General features: G+C 47.1%; 1 protein-coding gene across 15 annotated transcripts in view; it reads right to left on the reverse strand.

Annotated features, from left to right (window-relative positions):
• Nucleotides 1–21482, reverse strand: part of ksr1a (kinase suppressor of ras 1a) — a 30054-nt gene extending 8572 nt beyond the window's left edge. For 3 of the 15 annotated variants that reach the window (XM_058077774.1, XM_058077773.1, XM_058077758.1), the window contains exons 1-9: nt 21106–21482; nt 19634–19696; nt 19432–19549; nt 18398–18558; nt 16786–17383; nt 6752–6892; nt 2425–2572; nt 1867–2356; nt 293–474 (exon numbers count right to left, since the gene is read on the reverse strand). In XM_058077774.1, the coding sequence (XP_057933757.1) occupies nt 293–474; nt 1867–2356; nt 2425–2572; nt 6752–6892; nt 16786–17001 (1177 nt within the window). In that variant the 5' untranslated portion in view covers nt 17002–17383; nt 18398–18558; nt 19432–19549; nt 19634–19696; nt 21106–21482. Of the gene's footprint in view, nt 1–292; nt 475–1866; nt 2357–2424; nt 2573–6751; nt 6893–16785; nt 17384–18397; nt 18559–19431; nt 19550–19633; nt 19697–20626; nt 20647–20742; nt 20976–21105 lie in introns of those variants that run through there. The other 12 variants (XM_058077770.1, XM_058077759.1, XM_058077769.1 and 9 more) reach the window with 12 other exon arrangements.
• Between the last annotated feature and the right edge of the window lie 518 nt (nt 21483–22000).

Below are 22000 nucleotides of genomic sequence, written 5' to 3' on the forward strand. Positions count from 1 at the left end.
AAATACTGGACAGATATTTTCTACTCAGCAGGGTGCATCATGTCATGTATTCTTTTGGAACTTTCATACAGACATTGATTCCACAGCTACATTTTTACCGTATGAATACTTTGGCTTTACTTTGTCTCCTTGTTAATGTATACGAAATACATGTGTTGATGTCTCACATAACTGTGGATGATGGGAACATTGAGGTGTACTTTCCTTGAAGTCCTATTTGCCGGATGAGAGAGGTATACAGTACATGGATGTACAGTGTGTGTATACATACAGTATACTGCGTGTGACTCACTCTTAATGATGCTATGCTCTTCCAACAGGGTTGGTGTGCCCGGGAGGGTGTAAGGCGTGGTGGTTGCAGCCGGGGGGACCCCAGGGGTCCGTAGGGGTAAAAGTGGGTAGCGAGAATGCATGTCATCATGCCCATTCCCATTGACTTGCATATTCAGGAGCACTTTATTCTTTTTGACACATCTGAAAGCAGGGACAACAAGGTTGAAACATTTGTCACGTGATCCCCACCAATCCTGGAAAACTAAGGTGACGTTTCATCTACTGGACACTGAACAAAGGAAATGTTCAATTTACGAGATGTAAATTGTTCAGATCAGTCAATGGAGTTATGATCAGTCAATCAGTTATGATCCTTGCTAGCCATCATAAACAATCCACGTCACTATCCCACTAATTGCTGGCTGGGAGTTTTACATTGCAACAAAAGAAGCCAAGCACCTTGGGTGGCGAGGTCATGGACTAAAGAGACAGAGCTTGCACATCACAGTGTTGAAGCAGCTTACATAAGCAGGACTAGAGACAGGACTGGCACGGGACAGTCAGGATACATCCTGGCAGCCAAGGACACGCCTCTACACAAGGAAGCACCCTTGTGTGCGTGCTGGCATGTCAACATAATACTTTTATGTTGACATGTGTGGGACATCTGACACCCCTTTCACACTCTCACACCCTGCTGATGGGGTCGGTGGGCTTTGGACTTCTCCAAAGATACACAGACACGATGCAGTGGATAGACATGTTGCTTGTCGGTGTATGTGCTGCCCATACGCACGTACATTCACACACATGCACGCCCCCATACACACACTGTACGTTCATATACACGCCCCCATACACTGTACATACACAACCGCATACACACACATACACCCCTCCATAAACACACATAGATCCCCATACACATACACACGACCCATACACACACATGCACGCCCCCATACACACATGCACCCTTCATACACACACATGGACCCCCATACACTGTACATACACCACGCCATACACACACATAGACCCCCCATACACATACACACATTCACCCCCACATACACACCTCCATACACACACATACACCCCCCATACACACACATAGACCCCATCATACACATACACACCTACACCCCCTCATATACATACACCCCCCATACACACACACACACACACACACACACACACACACAGACTGCATGTGCGCCTTGCCACCTCTGAGCATTAGTCGGAGGAAATACTTCCTGTTTGGACATGAGTCATAATCTCTGGGAATCTGATGGGATTAGCCCCGGTCAAACGTTGAGAGTAAGGCTTGTGTGCACGGCAGAGAGAAGGTAAGCGGAGTGAAGGGCAGAGCGGCATGCAAACAGGACAGATGCTTGCGTCAAATCGAAGGAGGTGGGGAAGACAAGTGACCTGACCCAGGCGGACTGGCGCCCTCTACTGCTAGGTTTGCTTTTATCTGATGAGTCTCTGCTGTGTACGACTTTCATCAGTTCACATCATTCAAGACAAGCTTGACCTTTCTTCTCTTTTCCAACGTGCGTCCCTAGAGGACATCGTCAGCTGACCACCTACTTGTTGCTGAGCGGGTCTTCGATGCGGTTCCCCAGCTGCGACTCGTGGCTCTTGCTGCGCGTGAGGGTGATGTTCGGGAGCAGATGCAGCACTTTTCGGGAGGGAGGGGGAGGGGTGCAGGGAGGCTTCAGGCGGTGCCGGCGCCTTGAGGGAGGCGTGAGAGGCGGGGTGCAGGTGTGTCCGTGGAGCCGGGCTGAGCGAGCCAAGGACATGGGAAATGGATCCGTGAGGGGGCTGTCGCCGTGGAAGTGTGGCATCTGCCCCTCAGGTGTGGGCACTGCTGACACAGAACCCGAGCGGGGATGAGGGAAGGTAGCGCAGGGTGTGGAAGGCGTGGAATGGATAGTGGATGGGCGGGCCAGAGGTGAGGGACTGTGTGGCCGCAGGGGATTGCCCAGGCTGGAGAGCTGGTCCACAGTAAGCAGAGAACCACTGTCCCTCCTGGTGGGCTCCGACAACCAAGCGGTGCGGTCTTCCTTCAGGTCTTCACCTAAATCACAGATGGGGGAGTGAAGCGGACGTTTCCAGTCGGTGGAACTACATGGAAGCGCCACCTACCTGATTCAGCAGCACTCTTTAGGCAGGAGAGGGCAGCATTTAGTCGGGCGCACTCTTCTGAAGTGAATCCCAGCCTCTGCATGGTGTCCCTCAACTGAGCACCTGCCATTTGCAGTAAGGCGTCCAGGCAGAACTTTGCTTCCACTGCCTGCACAAGACCAGAGTCAAGGCAAAGGATTTCAATAGATAGTCAGCTATGACTTCTACACTATATCGCAATAGGCCGAAATAGGCGAAATATGGACCAAACCTGATAAATGGTCTTTCAATGTCAGAGCGCTTTTCCACCTCCAAGGCACTCCAAGCACTTTAACACTGTTAGCACATTAACTGCACCGACTTATGATGGCGCAGGATCAGGAGCTACTGCAACCTGCAACCTTCAGGTTGGGAGTCTACCACCTGAGCCATGCCACACCCAATATATTTCCCAATATATTTACAGTATGTTGGATATTGATCCATCATACATGCTGACATTACTTTCCACAAATTCTTGTGTCATTAAACTTGATTCTCAGTTTATTCATTTATTTAGCCTGCACCTTTGATCCTGTAGGTGGACTACTTTATTTAGCACTCATCCTTCTTCCGTCAGGCTCCAGTGTAATGAGTGCTCATTTCATCAAGATGAAGATCCCGCTCTGTAAGGAGGACGACATGGAGGATGCCTGCATCTCCACTGCCGTGTGCAGCGAGACACTAATTACGTGTAGCTTGGCGCCACTGACCTTAAACACACGTATGCTATTCACTGGATTTCAGTCGCGTGTCAATTAAAAACTGAAGCTTGGCTGTTTGATACGCTTCCACATGCCGGCATGCGACCAGCCGTCCCGTCTGAAACGGAAAGTGTTTGTACTGTGTCTACAGCTTGTGTAGCTTGAGTTTGTGTCATGACCCCCTCCTTGCGTACGCAGTGGAAGTAGGGTGGTATGTGTGATCAAGCTGGAAGTGACACTAAGAGATGCTGATGCAACCTTCCTAGAACGGACACTTCGGGGTTGCTGTCACAGTAACAGACGGCTGAGATGACAGGATACCATCGTTTATGAAGCAAAGGAAATGAGAGCAAGCCCAGTGAGCTTAGGATGTTGTGTTTGGACAAGGGAAGTGCGTAATTGCTTATCAGTCAGGTCAAAGCCTCCGACGGGTCAAAGAGTGATCAGTAAGCAAGGCCAAACTCCTCCACTCCTGTGTACCGTGGAAGAAAAACACAGAAAGAATGAAGGATGAGTCCAAGTAAGGCAGTGGTTCCCTTCAGACATTTGACCTGAAGCCATCTACCACCTTTTTTACTTCTACCTTCCCATCTACCATCTACCCTGCCCAATCAACACGGCCCCCTCTCAGCCTGGCCAGCTTGGGCCAATGGTCCAACGCAGAGTGTTACAATGTGGAGCTGGTCTTGGCTGTAGGAGCAAGGCAAGTGAAGGGTCTGGCCCCAGGGACACAACCATAGCGACCGGGTGGAGAATTGAACCACCAACCTTCCGTTTTCTGGAGGTTTTCTGCAGTACCTCCTCGTAGGTCGGAGGGTCGTAGGTGCATGGATGGATAAGAATCAGCCATAAATCCTTGGAGGGATGGATGATAGTGACATGCATACAAGACTAGCAAACACTTGGTGGTCCGTCTCTTAAACAGATTAGCAAGTAGCTTAGCATGACTAAAGACCAGAATGGAGGGAAATAGAATTAGCCGCAGGCTAGCTAGTCAGCAGAAAGGATCAGCTAAACATACGTATATATATCGAATATCGATATTTCTGTTAAGCACGATATGAAAAACAAGCCTATGGTTCAGATGGATATGGACTCGATTTGACGCGGAGGTCTCATGTTTCAAGATGGCGCCGCCCAGGTGCAAGCTAGTGTTTAACAGTGCTTTATTTACTACTTTCCTGTTGTTTCTTGTGCCATGCCGACTCCTTGAGCAACAAACTAAATATATGAGGATATGAGTTTTGGTCCCTATCACCAAGCCCTATTACAGCCATGTGATTGATCTTATTGATGATGTGCATGAAACGAATACAGAGCCACCATCCACCAGTCCCAGCCTGGACTAACAAATGTCCCCATCAGCCCTCAATGAGTCCATCACATCTCACCTCACCGGATCAGCATCAGACTATAGTATAGTAGTCCATCTGTACATCCTGGGTCAAAGTTCCATGGTGCCTTCAAGGACCGGCCAAAAAGTGGGACGGTTTTCAACAAACAACATCCATCCATTTTCTATACCGCTTATCCTCACGAGGGTCAATAACATGCCAAAAATGGTTCTAAAATTTGATGTAGTTATTTAGAAACATATATATATTTAAAGCCTTCTTTTAATCATTGTGCCTGAAAGTTTCCTGCAGTTTCCAGAATGAGACTTTTATACAATTGGCTTCTTTATGGTAGCAAGACTCACGTCGACATCAGCAAATGGAACCACTGAATTGTATCGCATGGTTTTAGCATAGGATTTGGAACATAGGATTCGATACTATATTTGATCATTTTAAAATAACAACAAGCGGCTGCATTGGTTTGAAAGTGATCATTCGCTTAGAAAAAAAGACTTATTCATGAAAACATCTTACTAATATCAATGAGTCATAATTACGACTGAAAAGTTCCACCTGAAGCCACTGAGTATTTACAAACAGACGAAACCATTAAAAACCGGGGGGTGGGGGGGTGTTGACTACCAACTGAAGAAGAAATAATCAAAACATGCGTCATGTTACGAGACTTACATGTTACCGGTTACACAGGACTAAACCCCCCCCCTGCTTCAAAGACGTCTGCAAAAGAGACATGAAGCAGTGCAACATCCACGTCTCCTCCTGGGAGAGCCTTGCTGAGGACCGGTCTCCCTGGCGCTTAACTGTGAAATCTGGCGTAAAGGTGGCTGAGGATGCGAGAAATGCAGCTTTGGCTGAGAAGACAAGAAGTCGGAAGCAGAGAGCGTCCCAGACACAACAACCGTCAAAAACCGTCAACATTCGTCTGCGAGAAATTGCAAGAGGGACTGCTACTCGAGGGTGGGACTGGTCAGCCACCCCTGCCGTTGCCGCCGACCTCCTTAAAATGCTGTAATAGTCTTAGATAATCGTGGACATGGGAGTTAACTCTTGCATTTGGACTCTCCACACAGAGATTTGGATGGAGTGCATGGTTTTTCTCCGGGTACTCCGGTTTCATCCCCCATTCCAAAAACATGTTAGCTTGATTGGCCACTCCAAATTGTCCATAGGTATGAATGTGGGTGGGAATGGTTGTTTGTCTATATGTGCCCTGTGATTGGCTGGCCACCAGTCCAGGGTGGACCCTGCCTCTTGCCCGAAGACTGCTGGGATAGGCTCCAGCATACCCGCGACCCTTTTAGGATAAGCAGTAGAAAATGAATGAATGAATATGGGCTCCATTTTCACCAATATTGATTAATCTGTGGTATGTGATAATAGGCCCAATTAATCGGCCCCCCGATATATCGGTGGGGTTCTCGTTTTCATGGTACACTGTATGAAATATCCTTTCATCTTTCCTTGGCCGGTCATACGTATGCATCTACATGACATGCAGGTTGTTCTTGCAGTATCTATTTTATAATCATATTTAGAAAATAGTGCATGCTTTCATGGTAGCTGGGAAGGTTTGGACAGCCTTGTGTTTGAAAGGCAGGAGAAACACCCTCGGCCAATATGTTCATCATGTTCCAGTGAGGTCAGAGCACAGAAGCAAACATCCAGTAGCTGACAGTTTGCAGCTGCACAGGAAGGAAAGCGGGTGGCGGGAGAACATTTAGCAGTCAAATATGAGGAATCAATCATGTTGAACTGGTCAAGTTGCCAGAGAGGGAAGTGAAAATGAAAGACGTATGGCTTTCAGGGATGCCCTACGAAAAACACTGAGATGCCATGGAAGGCTAAGGAGGAATGGTCACAAAGCTACTGGAAATATTTGCTGTGGGCAGGCCGGACTGGGTATGAAAACACCTGATTCATAGCTGTGGGAAAGACCCCACTCGGCAATGACGACGGATGTATCATTGCTGGGTGAATGGAAACCATGCTGAGCTATGAGCGAGCATTTCATGCTTTTTATATGTGTGTATTGTTCCTGTTCAAACTGCAATACAGTCATGATATGATATTATTGTTACAACTACATAGCCCATACATATAGGAACATGACTATATACTATATACTACTGTTGCTGTCTATAACTAATACCACTTCATGTCATGACACCCTAGTAAGTACTAAATACTAGTATGTCAGATTCCTGCTGTGATTCCCCTGCCATCGAGCTGCCGGTTGGTCTGACTTACCTGGATAAGTTCCGGTCGAAGGTTGATGGTGCGAAGCCAGTCTGGTAAATGCGGGTAGCTGTCCAGGGTCTCGGGTCTCTCCGTCTCCGGCACTTTGAGCTTGCACTGCAGCTGTTTACAGATGTACTTCACCAATTTCACCTGCAGAGAGCGACAGAGGACGTGCGTCATAATACGGCCATACAGTCATACCGTACATTGTATATGATAATATGGTCGTACAGTCATACCATACATTGTATATGATAATAAGGCCATACAGTCATACCGTACATTGTACATGATAATATGGTCATACAGTCATACCGTACATTGTATATGATAATATGGCCATACGGTCATACCGTACATTGTATATGATAATATGGTCATACAGTCATACCGTACATTGTATATGATAATATGGCCATACAGTCATACTGTACATTGTATATGATAATATGGCCATACAGTCATACTGTACATTGTATATGATAATATGGCCATACGGTCATACCGTACATTGTATATGATAATATGGTCATACAGTCATACCGTACATTGTATATGATAATATGGTCATACAGTCGTACTGTATATGTGGCAGTGCTGTATATGACAATATGGATTTACAGCCGTACTGTACAGGCAATCCCTTCCAGACTTTTTCTCAGTGTATTTATCGAGTGTACTTGAGCGCCTCTGCTGGTTGTAGCTGGGTGGTGCACCCAGGATTCCTAACAATGACTTTAATGTCGGTTCTTCACCAGCAGTTTCCGATGTAGCGTGCCCATCGGATGGTGACATGCTGACATGGAAACTGCCAATGCATCCCAGAGCCGTGTTCCATGGAAGACGGCAGTATTGGTTTGCAGCGGGGCGCCGGAGTATTGTGTGTCTCATATCGTGCGGTCTATCTTGCATGGGTCTGTTACAGCGGGCGGCACCTTGGACGCGCCGTGCAACACCATCTACCTTCCACCTGCCAAACTTCTCCAGCGCCTGAACAACAGGGAGGAGCATGCGTCTTTCCCTGCTCATTCAAAGATGGCGCTGTGGGAAGACGGCCTTGCGATGAGGAGAATAAAAAGTGACTGCCGCCTTTGCTCCGGTGGAGGTCAGACAGAAGGGAACAACATGATGTCTGATATCAAAACAGAAACGTATACAGCCCTCCCTCATGACGTCACTGTTCCATTATCGCTCCCTCGCTATATGGCATTCTATGAAAAGATCCTGTTTGCTGGTGGACATACTATACAAGTCATGTGGTATTGTGGTACTAGGTGGCAGTAGCTCAGAGTATGCCAACACTGCATCAAGTCAGCCACGCCATGTGAACAAAGGTTTTATTTATTGGTTCCTGTACCTAGAGAAAACTCACGCATGCACGGGGAGAACATGCAAACTCCACACAGAGATGGCTGAGCGGGAAATCGAACCCAGGTCTCCTAGCTGTTTGGCCCGTGGGCTAACCACTAACCTGATTAGAGCCCTGTAAACATGACCTAACACCCATACAGTCACCTCTAAACGCCTATTAGCCAATACAGTCGACATAGCAAGGACAGGAAGTGAGGACAGGGTCATTCAGATCATTTTCGACCGGCAATAAAAGCCTGTTGATCAAGTCTGGTGCTTGTGTGTCTGAGCCAACTGACAACATCACTGACACCTAGTGACCAATGTAGAGTACTACATATCACAACACCGCATCGTCAATTCATATTTGTCTTCTTTTAGCCATGTTTATGCTACATTTGGGCAAAAACTATGTGACTATGATTTGTTGAAATATGTGTTTCCTACTAGCAGCTGGTCACAGCATGACAGTCTGAAGGGCCATGATTCCTTCATTCATTCATTCATTTTCCACCACTTATCCTCACGAGGGTCGCGGTGGTGCTGGAGCCTATCCCAGCTGTCTTTGGGCGAGAGGCGGGGTCCACCCTGGGCTGGTGGCCAGCCAATCACAGGGCACAGATAGAGGCCATGATTCATGAATGGATATATGTTGGACAAAGTGTGGTGAGGGATGACTATGATCATTTTCTCATTTAACAGCATGAGCAGGTGTCCGAGTTAGCTCCCATCATTCCACATGGCTTCACACAGAGTGGAAGAGCATTAGCATAGCTGCATTAGCATAGCCGCATAGCTGCATGTCTGACTCTTCAGGTCCAAAGATCTTCTTCTCAGGGTGGAAGGAGACACGGAGCTTCTTCCTACTTCCTCCATGCCAGCTACCGATGTTGGCAGGCATGTGGATGGAACACAAGGTCCAGAGGTAGCATGGTCTGTACTCCACATGGCTAATGAGCTGGCCTTCTGTTTGAGCCTCGCTGTGCTCCACTGCGGCCCTGTGACGTCAGGTTACCTAGCAACGCCTCTTCTGAGTCGTCAGCAACATTTCAGTGGGATTTTCCCATGCATGTGAAACACAGAGCTCTAACAAAAACAAAACACCGCATGTAAATGTCATGGTGCATCTTTCCACAGCAGCAAAACAAGGGGGGCATTGTCACTCGTGTCTTTCAGCCAGCCTTTGACTTCTTTAAGAGCAAGCTAAGTCCCTCATCCAGGTCTGCGGGATGCTACGTAGCTTGGAAGCAGGGCCATGGCAACAAACCAAGACAGGAACAGGCTTCTTTCATATTATTTTTGGTGCAGGGTGGAGAAAGCCGCAACAGACGTGGGTGGTGCTGACGGCGGGGAGAGAAATGGCGTCAGAGACCACCTGTCAGCTAAACGACCAGGAGGAGACGAGTGACAGCCGTGGTGTCGACCAGCTGAAGGGTCCTGGTATGGGCACCATCATTCTCCTAGCAGTTATGGCACATCAACAACACTGTCCTCAACACTATTTTGAAAGCAGGTTTCATGAATTGCATTTCCACAACATGATGATGCAAGTACACTGTATCAAAAGACCTCAACCTCAACCTCAGCTTCTCATCCAACTCTAATTGGCGTGGCCGGGGCTTTAGAATGAAATCAATTCGTCACACACAAAAACAGTAAAGACGAAGCACTCCAATAAGAAGCATGAGTGATGTTATAAACCTGGCCACCCACCCAACCATCCATCCATTCATCCATCCACCACCCACCCAACCATCCATCCATTCATCCATCCACCACCCACCCAACCATCCATCCACCACACATCCATCCATTCATCCATCCATCTACCACACATCCATCCATCCACCACACATCCAACCATCCATCCATCACATATCCACCATCCATCACATATCCACCATCCAGCCATCCATAAATCAACTCATAATCCATCCATCCATCATACATCCATCATCCACCCAACCATCCATCCATCCATCACACATCCATACATCCATCATCAATCCATCCATCTATCATCTATCCATACATACATACATCCACCACACATCCATCCATCCATCCATCCATAAATCCATCCACTCATCTATACATCCACCATCCATCCATCTACCATCCATCCATCCATAAATCCACTCATAATCCAACCATCCATCCATCCACCCTGCTTATCCTGATTCGGGTTGCAGACGTTTTAGATATAAATGATAGTAAATAATACCGAACCTTTACTAGTATATATAAATGTCTTCATAATGTTGGCATAATCATAGGAGTTGTGCCTTAGGACCCCCTCCCCCATAAGAGCCAACCCATCCTGGGTGGCTGCAGGTAGAAAGAATGCCGCCTGCATGCGTCCATCCTCTAGTTCTACTCTCCTAGCTCCACCACGCTCAAACTGCAGGTCAAAACAGAAATACACGGGTCAGCGTTGCTGCAATTGCCTCTGTTGTGCTTCCTCTGAACTCACGTGAGCGCCACATTCTCTATTGTCTTCTTCTCAGCCGCGCGCGCACACACACACACACACACACACACAGCAGCAGCTGTCACGTCATGAGCAGCAGCACCGCCGATTGGCCGGGACTCTCCCCTCCCCTTTCCTCTTGCACGTCACTTGATGTTCTTATTTAACAAGCAAGCCTGAAAATGCGTAGGAAGGGAAGATGTCTAAATATAGATGCAGCCAAAACAGCTCACGCTGCACACAGCAAACTCTGTGAAAACACAGAGACGCCACGCCGCCCCATGATGGCTGCCACAACAAGAAGAGTACAAAGACAAAGACACGCTGGCCCATTTACTGTCACAGATGAGCAATGCTTTGAAATCCCACGCTGACAAACATATCACAAGCCGGAGTAAAAGAAGTCACTTGTACCGTGCCTTTCCACCTCCAGGGGCCGCTAGCACATCCACCCGCTGATCTCCTACAGCATCAGCAGCAACTGGGCCTCGCCGTCTTGCCCAAGAATACTTCCACATGATCACCAGGATTCAACCTGCAACCTTCGGGTTGGGAGACGGCCACTTGAGCCGTGCCGCCCCCTCCGTCGGTGTCTGGTGCTCGTCGGGGGCCAGACTGAGTGGGATTAGCAAGCGTAGCGTGGAGTAGCGTTTAGCTCTCCGTGTGGAGAGCCTGCTATCATCATCCTCTCACTGGAGAGGCCCAACAACACTTCATGTGGAATAACAAAGTGGAATAACAAATCAGCGTGTCAAGTCCGCTGGAGCCGCTCTTCATGACGCTGCAGGACGATGCTAGAACAACCACTTCCACCCCACCGTCTTCACTCAGTACTGATGGGCCGAGCTGATGCCTTCTCAGCTGGACGCTGGGAATGGAGACATAGACCGTTTGGAATGGATGCAATTGTTGAAAGGAAAATATTCCATTCCTAAGGTGAACCATATCGGTTTAGCCAATGGTAGAGACTTTCACTTTATGGATGAAACCAGTACACACACCAGTACAGTACAACAGTACACACACACCAGTACACACACAAGTACAGTATAGCACAGCAACACAAACATACAGTACAGCAGTACAGTAAGAAGACTAGAGTAGTAGATAGAGCAAGAAGACTGGAGTAGTAGAAACAGAGTAGATCAAGCGCCAAAGAAAAGGTGGATAAAGTAAGGAGTACTTTGGAGGTACCAGGTCCAGGTTTTAGCAGGTACTGCTGAGCTGTGTCGTACGTGTAGGAGTGTTAAAGAAGTGGCCAGAAGCGGTGATGAAACGGTGCCGGTAAAGACCAAGGAAGTCAGACTGCTGACAGCTCTGCTTCGTCATTGCAACGCTGCAATCGATCCATAGCAGGACCACGCATTCATAAGAGACACCCCTCAAAGTGGTACGATCCATAGCAGGACCACGCATTCATAAGACACAACCCTCAAAGTGGTATGATCCAAAACAGGATGTCATCATCGATGGCCTTACAAAACCATCCAGAGTGCACAAGTACTCACAAGGTGGAAATCAACTTGTGCCAGCATATGTCACATGTACTGTATGTACTCGTGTGTATGTACTGTATATAGGTTCCATGTATTGTATGTATGTGTATGTACTGTATATAGGTTCCATGTACTGTATGTACACATGTATGTACTGTATGTACACATGTGTAGCTTCCATGTACTGTATGTACACGTCTATGTACTGTATGTAGCTTCCATGTACTGTGTGTACATGTGTATGGACTGTATGTACACGTGTAAGTACTGTATGTAGGTTTCATGTACAGTATGCACAAGTGTGTATGTACTGTACATAGGTTCCATGTACTGTATGTACATGTGTATGTACTGTACATACATGGGTATATACTGTATATACCCATGTATGTACTGTATATAGGTTCCATGTACTGTATGTACGTGTATGTACTGTATATAGGTTCCATGTACTGTATGTACATGTGTATGTACTGTATGTACACGTGTGTAGCTTCCATGTACTGTGTACGTGTGTATGGACTGTATGTACTGTATGTAGGTTCCATATACTGTATGTACATGTGTTTGTACTGTACATACATGGATATATAATGTATATACCCATGGATGTACTGTATATAGGTTCCGTGTACTGTGTGTACACGTGCATGTAGTATTGTATGTAGCTTCTCGGAGTTAGGCGATATTTTTGATATAGCGGTATAGATTCTTCCAACGACAGAAAAATGTCTTCTACGGGTAGAAATGATAAAGCTGAGTTAATGTGCTCCGCGGTGGATACACAAGATGAATCAAACGTTGGTGTGGGGAAGTATTTACTCGGCGGACCTCCTGGAAAAACCTGGAAAACAGGTTTTCCAATGTCCCATGAAGATGTGCAGATTCTGAGTGAAACAAATACCAGACGCACGTTTATTTTGAACGCAGCTCGTCTTAGATGGAAATAGACATTCTTCACACACGGAACACACTTCTGTGACCGTCCTTCAAATTAAGAGCGCCGTCTGCCCCATGTCTGCGTAAACAAAACAGTGTCATAAAAATATCGTCCATTTGAAGTTGGAATTTCATGGCTACTACATCTTCCTTCGTGACAAGCACATGCGTTACAGTTGGTTGGAGATTTAGTAGCAATGTGTGCAGAGGCTGTCATCCATTTGAACAGTTAGCCAGATTGTTACCAAGAAATACATGTGCTTTACCATTTGAGGCAAGTCTATTTCATCATATGGCTTAGGGTTTGTAGCTTTTTATACAAGACTCTGATGAATGTACCTTTTATATCGTTTTATATGGTCATATCGTGATACTTCCCAAAAATATGTGATACATCTTAAGGTCCATATTGCCCGAGCCTAGTAGCTTCCATGTACTGTATGTACACGTGTATGTACTGTATATAGATTCCATGTACCGTGTGTACACGTGCTGCTGGTGCACTAGCATGCTAATCTCTAGATCTCGGCGCTTTGGCCTGTTTCTTTCAGATGGAAACGTCACAAATGAGATGTACGTATATATTTGTCAGTATGACCACTAGTCGTCACCAAAGCAGTCACCAAACCCCGCCCCCGCCCCAGTGTAGAGTCGACCCCGGTTAGCATCATACTTTCAGCTGCCGTCAGGTTGAGTTTGTGCGTGATGTCCCAGATGTGAAGGCACAATGAACAGAAAAATGTCCATGCTGGTTCAGATGCTTCCATTAAATGGTGGTCGGACATTGTTTTTTACACTGAAATGTGCGTGACACTGAAAAATCTGAAAAATGTTGGTGACGTGTCTGCGCTGTGCGCCTGTCAGCCATTTTACCATTATGCAGGATGCGCTTCGCCTGCGCCCAGAATAGACCGGGTCGGATACGTTCCAAGCTTTGTCTGCACCTTTGGTGGGCTGTTTTGTCACAAAATTGGCGCCAAGCTGACAATGTGGACTCCTCCCCTGGTGCGCCGCCACGCCCATCTCGACGCCATCCAGTCTCATCAAATGACCGAATTAGCTGCGCACAGTGGTGCACTGGCCCAAATTACCACTACGTGGGCTGCGCCTCGCACTAACACCCCGCGCCACGGAATTAGAGAACCTAGTATCATGATGTCCTGTGATGGAGGAGAAGCAGGAATAGCAAAAAAGAAGAAGAAATGCCTCCACATTACAGCGGAGAGTCAGCATCTAGGAGGAGGACATTAATACGGATTTCAAAATGAAACCAATACTGTTCTGCTTCTCAAGGAGAACCAGAGCTGCGAGGGTGAGGATCCACCTGCTGTGGCCCAGCAAGGTGCACTGTATTCGGGCGCACGCTCTGAACAGCCGCCGTGACGCCACGGAGGTCTCTGGCAAACCTTCTGCACGTTTCAAACGCAGCAGCACAACAAGCCCCAATCATGGCAAATCTGAGAGGGTGAAAGTTAGTTTCCAAGTGAGTTCAGGGAAAGTTCCCATTGGCCGTTAACGTCACAGACAGGAGCACAAAGCAGCGCTTGGTTTGCTACTACATTGCAGCGATATACAAAGTACATGACTGCCATGTGTACCACAGCATGACTTGTCGGCCAGATGGTCCATCCCTGAGCGGCGCTGCAGGAAGAGACTTTGAGGCTACCAAAAGCAAAGCAGAGAAGCGGCCGTGGCACTGTTGTGTAGGCTCCATCCTACAGTAGGCCACCTACAGGACTCAAGAAGTACTCCATCATATCACATCTACTCCCAGGACCACGTGTACGCCTGCTGACTCCAGGCAGGACGTCATCACGGCCTTTCGGGCCAGGACCACAGTGCAGTGCACGCCAGAATATCAAAGCATTATGAAATATTCCTGTTAAGTCAGAAAACATACCAACACACACATGGATAATTCATAGCCAATCAGCAGCATTCCGTGCAATTAACTAACCATCAGCCAAAAATAAAAACATCCATCATCTACATGGCAGCATGAGCCAGCATGGAGACATATCTGTCCTTCTGAAGAACAACACGACACAGAATGTCCTCCTCCTCCTCCTCAGCATCATCAGGAGCAGCAGCATTGCTCCTCACATCATCATGCTCCACTTTCCACGATATGATTCCTCCATTCATCTGGCACATGACAATATGGATAAACAACCAAGCACAGCGTGGAAACCAACCCTGTAGACGCTTCACAGGAGACACCATGAAGACCACGTGCACACGCACGGACAGCATGAAGATGACGTGCATGGACACCATGAAGACGATGTGCACGCGCATGGACACCAGGAACATGACGAGCACACGCATGGTCACCATGAAGACGCCGTGCACGGACACCATGAAGATGATGTGCATGTGCATGGACACCATGAAGATGACCTGCACACGCACGGACACCAGGAAGACCACGTGCACACGCATGGACACCATGAAGATGACGTGCACATTGCTTCGTGAGGCAAGTGTGGATGGGAAACTCTGACAATGGCTTTATTCCATTTCAGTGTCCATCCATGTGAAGAAAGCCAGAGGATGTAGTCCAGTATATACTCCTGTCTGAGCTTCCCAGAGGGCATGACGGAGTAATGACATGCACCTGAACGCCTCGTGTGTCTTTTGGGACACCTGATGTGTGTTCATGACGATTCATACTGTAAACAATGATGTTTGTGTGTAACATCAGCTGCATCCCTTCACTGATGTCTGCTGCAGATCCCAGCTGGGATGCAGATACGTCCTGTAGAAGACGTATTGGAGGACCCTGGCAATGCAGCATGTGTACTATTGGATTTTTCTACAGTTAGGGGTCGACAGATGTGCAATAGGTTGCTTAAGACCCCAGTCAAGGTCAGCTAGAGATGTGACTTGAAACAGTAGCAGTGGAGAGGAACAATGCAGGAGCATGCATCAATCCCTCCATCCATGCATGCATCCATCCCTCCATCCATGCATGCATCCATCCATCCATCTGTCCATCCATCCATGCATCCATCCATCACTCCATGCATCCATCCCTCCATCAATCCATGCATCCATCCAGGCATGCATCCATCCCTACATCCATCCAGCCATCCATCCATCCATCCACCCCTCCCTTCGTGCATCCATCCCTCCATCCACCCCTCCCTCCAATCATCCCTCCATCCACTCCTCCCTCCAATCATCCCTCCATCCATCCACCCCTCCCTCCATGCATCCATCCATCCCTCCATCCACCCCTGCATCCATCCACCCCTCCATCATGCATCCATCCATCCCTCCACGCATCCACCCCTCCATCCATGCATCCATCCACCCCTCCATCCATGCATCCATCCATCCCTCCACGCATCTACCCCTCCCTCCCGCCATCCATCCATGCATCCATCCATCCACCCCTCCCTCCATCCATCCATGGGTACAGAGGCCCTGCCTAAAGCAATGGTAGGTCATCTTCATGTAGACTGAAACACAAGAACGTGTCTTTGTTAGCTAGCGGGGTGGGCCTCTCGGCTCCAACGCCACACGCACACGCAGCACGTGCACGTCTCCAAATAAATGCAATCAGGTCGGAGGAATGGTGCTACGAAGCAAACGAGGAGAAAAATCATGGATGTGGGAAAGAGGAGGAATGCTGCACCTCTCAGGGGGTGGTGCACATAAACAAAGACGACGGGGGGGGGGGGTCTCTCCAGAACGCCTATAAGCCCTGGACGTCATGACTCCGCAGTTTGACAAGACACACGACGGCTGGCTTGGCCTGTTTTTGTCACATGAGCAACATTTACCTCCAGTGTGCGGATTTCCTGCTGCGTGAGGTCGTTGGACGCGGCGCATTTGGTCCTGAGCCCCTGCAGGCTGGAGATGGAGATATCTATCATGTTCTGGATCAGTTCGCACTGGTGGAGCGCGGCCATGGCTAAGTCTCCTCCATCGCCGCCGTCCCTCTCGGGCTTCTCGCCACTCTCGACCATGTTCCCGCCGCTAGTCGTCACACTATCCATTCCTCGGCATTTGGGCTCGGCTGGGGGGGCTGCAGAGGAAAGGTTAGTGGCTGAAATCCGACATATGCAGCAGCCCCGGCGACCTATTGTGGAAGGGAGCACCTGACCGCGCCGATGTCCCCCCAGCTTCCACCCCGGAGGCTGCCCAACTAAAAATAATAACAATAATAGACTTCTTTTCTTAATCCAAAGGGGAGGCTCGACGCAACAAGGTTGTGGAAAAGTCCCTCGACGTGACGATGAAGTCCGCCGTTGTCCTCTTCCCTCACAACAGACAGCTCTCTGCTAGCGGCTTTCACCGTCTGTCAGCTGTTGGGAACATCATGGGGCGCAATGCACGCTGGGAAATGGAGTCCACCCGGGGCTCGCCTCTCCCCTACGCCTATGACAGAAGGGGGAGGTCGCTTCTTTCAGTCGCCCCTCCTCGGCGGGTCGATGCAAACATTTATATCAACTTGGATCGCTACTAACTTCATGACAACTCGAGTTTAAAAAATATATATTTCTGTGATGTCGTCCATGTTCATATAAGTACAGTGTAAGTGTTGTCATGTTGGCCCACGTGTGATATTGTCACTGTATGTCCTAGAAGTCACCTCAGACAACCATTCCTTACCAGGACCTACTCTAACCCCCTTCTGGAAATGGAATCATGATGAAATCACGATATCATGAAACCATTATATATATCATGATATCATGAAATCCTGATATCATAAAATCATGATATCAGACAATGTGGCTCTTGCAAAAGAATATGAAATAAGTGAGGTCAGGATAGGGCTGCATGGTGGTTAGCGCGCAGGCCTCACAGCTAGGAGACCCGAGTTCAATTCCACCCTCGCCCATCTCTGTGCGGAGTTTGCATGTTCTCCCCGTGCATGCGTGGGATTTCTACATGTAGTCCGGTTGCCTCCCACGTTCCAAAAACATGTTAGCTTGATTGGCCACTCCAAATTGTCCATAGGTATGAATGTGGGTGGGAATGGTTGTTTGTCTATATGTGCCCTGGGATTGGCTGGCCATCAGTCCTGGGTGGATCCCGCCTCTCGCCCAAGTCAGCTGGGATAGGCTCCAGCAGCAGGATAAGGTGAGGATAAGCGGCATGGAAAACGGATGGATTACCACATTAGCATTGGCACATTAGCATGAGCATAGTGTTGAAATGTGAAGGGTGGGGGTCCAGCGGCTCGAGTTGCTTTGTGGTCCGGCTGACGTGGATGGGAGGAGCCAGTGGACATACGAGGTGGGTTGTACTCTAGTTGAAGAACATTGTGCTTAGCTATGAAGTTAGCATGACACATGTTGCCCCCCACCCACCCACCCACACTGGGAGACCATCCAGCAAAAGTTTAAAAACACGATAGCAATTCCAACCTCAACGTGAAGTCCTCACCTTTCTTCCCGTCTAGTGAGTGGGAGGCCACAATAAGATCCCGGCACACGAGGGTGTGATGTTCCTTCTCAGAACATAGGCTGATTACACAATACAACGTCAGCGCCTCTCATGGACTCTTCCTTCTCCTTCTCTCCATCTGCCATCCTCTCCTGTCCTCACTGCAACCCACAACACGACGAGAATGGTGAATAATAGCATGCTTGCATACACCATAAATCATGCTAGAATTGCTGTAAACATACACATGTAAGTAAAGGTGTTCTGCATGAATGTGTACACGAGTGTAAGTAACGGTGTACTGGGTGTATGTGTACGCGAGTGTAAGTAACGGTGTACTGGGTGTATGTGTACACGAGTGTAAGTAACAGTGTACTGGGTGTATGTGTACACGAATGTAAGTAACAGTGTACTGGGTATACTATATATATATATATATATATATATATATATATAGATGTGTGTAAGTAACAATGTACTGGGTGTAGGTGTACACAAGTGTAAGTAACAGTGTAATGGGTATATATATATATATATATATATAGATGAGTGTAAGTAACAATGTACTGGGTGTAGGTGTACACAAGTGTAAGTAATGGTGTACTGGGTGTGTGTGTGTACACAAGTGTAAGTAATGGTGTACTGGGTGTAAGTGTAGACGAGTGTAAGTAATGGTGTACTGGGTATATGTATAGATGAGTGTAAGTAACGGTGTACTGGGTGTATGTATAGATGAGTGTAAGTAATAGTGTACTGGGTGTATTTATAGATGAGTGTAAGTAACAGTGTACTGGGTGTATTTATAGATGAGTGTAAGTAACAGTGTACTGGGTGTATATGTACACGAGTGTAAGTAACAGTGTACTGGGTGTATGTGTACACAAGTGTAAGTAACAGTGTACTGGGTGTATGTGTACACGAGTGTAAGTAACGGTGTACTGGGTGTATGTGTACACGAGTGTAAGTAACAGTGTACTGGGTGTATGCGGTGTAGCAGTTTGAGGCCAAGCGATCCAACCAAGAAGAAACGGTACATTCAAAGAGCAGGGACCGTGTTCTTCTTATGAAACGGAGCTAGAAGGAGGTGGTGGTGTACCAGCAGCACAGACGTGATGGTGTCCAGCCAGCAGCACTGTGCCTTTTTCAGTGTTGCTATGACACGGAACAAGTTAGCACAGTAAAGAGAAACAATAAAGTATTCTTGTAGCCATCAGTTGTCGTCCATGCATTTGGTACCTCAGCCTTCAGTGGAGTTCAAATAGAAACGTCTACACTACAGCGTCATCTGGAGCCCTCAGTCTGAAAGACAATAAGTACATAAATAGGAGAGGCTAACTAGTTAGCAGGGTAGCTTGGCCGTCTGTTATGTCTCTGCAGTGATCCTGTGGCCTGCATAATGTGATGTAAACAAAGAACAATGGGGCGTAAAGGTGACTATAGGGGTGTTACTTCATGTCTACAGAGCTCTAATGATGTCAATACTGGTATATCGGAAGTCATAACAGATTTCTATGCTCTAACCACCACCCCATTACCATATTTAGTCATTATTGTTATTATATAATTATTGCATATTATTGTGTGTGGCTTTTCTCCGGGTACTCCACTTCCCTCCCCCATTCCAAAAACATGTTAGCTTCATTCGCCACTTCAAATTGTCCATAGGTATGAATGTGGGTGGGAATGGTTGTTTGTCTATATGTGCCCTGTGATTGGCTGGCCACCAGTCCAGGGTGTACCCCGCCTCTCACCCAAAGACAGCTGGGATAGGCTCCAGCATACCCCCACCCTTGTGAGGATAACCGGTATAGAAAATGAATGGATGAATATTGAATCCTATTTCATGAAAATTCACCAATTGTGGTTGTGCACGGAATCAATGAGCCGCCATAAGCCACACCATCTAATCTGACAATGTCATCTAATGTATGTTATTAATTGGACTTACTTTGTCAGTCTTCCATTACATATATAATTTTCCCATCAATTGTATTTCTTTGTTATGCGTGGTATGCACATATATTTTTCCATTGATACGTTATATGTGAATAAACTTAAAAAAGATAAAAAGATGGTAATAGAGTGAATACATAACTAGTCATATGTCAAATCAAATAAATTGTACACACTAGAAGCAGAACGATGCATGTGTATTTTGGGAGCTTCGCTTTATGTTGTCGGTGTGCAGTTTAAGTTCAATATTCTACTTCACAGACGTTACACTTTTACCCGGTGTTGGTGTAGATGACAATAGTTATTGTCCACTTCATCGCTAGTTGAAACGTTACAACGATGGGGACGTCGCGGTTCACTACCCACTCCCACACACCACACCGGAAGCTCACCAGCCTGTCTGAGTCGACGAGAGTTGTGTTTGCGCACTCTGGGAAACTCTGCCCCCTCGCGTTGTGGTAGACAATTGCACCTCCTCTCGCGCCACTAAAACACACTCCAATTATTTGACGTATTTGAAGGTTTTTCACAAAAGTAAGCAATTAAAGTAAAGAGGGCCTCGGTGCTGCTTAAAGGTGGGCTATTTAGCCAATGGAAGTTGCTACATCGCCATGTTGCCTCACACAGGAAGGAAGGAGTATGTGCTTATCTTTCACACCACGTGGGTCTTATTGGACGATTGCAACATGTGACCGAGTGACAATTTCATCAACTCCTTTTGCTTCATAGGAAAGTATACAAGTTAGAGCGCTCACCTTTTGTTTGTTTATCCTCTGAATCCATTATGTTGTACCCGGCCTGACACACCTATACAGTGTACATAAGCAAATCGGCCGTGCAGGGGTAAAGTAAGGTGAGGACAACATGATCCGGTGCCCGTCCAACGTGTCTTCCTAAGCCGTTTAGAAGCAGGAGGCTACACTTAGCAAGGAGCTAACTCCTTCACACTAAGGCAGATTGGTGACAATTAAGCTGCCTGCATCGGCCTGACAATACCACATTTTATACCATGCACGTTCATTCAATAGTATGCATTATACATATTTATATGGATTATATATAGATATATTGGCATGTATTAACGTCGCCAAATGAAGTGAACATTTCAATCACAGTAACCGATGAACACACACGTCTGAAACGCTCTCTTTAATAGTAGCGCAGCATTTAACGGTTATGATCTTCGAGGGGTTGTCTTTCAAGGCACCGCGTCATTTAAGTGGAATTGTTTTGTGAAGTTTATTGGACTTCTTTAAATGCAGCAAATGCTACTTCCGCATTAAGACTTACACGCGAGTGATACACACGCGTTATTGTTTTTCTTTGTCTTTCTGGCCACACATACACACATGGTGTGATATTTCGAGTGGCCCTGAACGCATATTGCGTACTGGGAGAATGCGGAAGTGTAGTTCCGAGGACGACCAGTGAGACGTCTTTGTGAAACTGAGATAGATATACAGATATACACTATGCTGCTGGAATTGCTCTGCTGTTCGTCTTCAAGTATCAAAGTTATAAAAGAGCGTCAGACGGGGGTGGGGTTACTCTGTGCCACCTGCCTCCCTGGCGTGGCTTTAATTACAACACAATACAATGTATGTGTGTAAAATATTAAGGTGTTTGTTTGAATTGTGTTTCCCATGCTGC

This window comes from Doryrhamphus excisus, chromosome 7 (genome assembly GCF_030265055.1).
Source record: "Doryrhamphus excisus isolate RoL2022-K1 chromosome 7, RoL_Dexc_1.0, whole genome shotgun sequence".
Taxonomy (NCBI): domain Eukaryota; kingdom Metazoa; phylum Chordata; class Actinopteri; order Syngnathiformes; family Syngnathidae; genus Doryrhamphus; species Doryrhamphus excisus.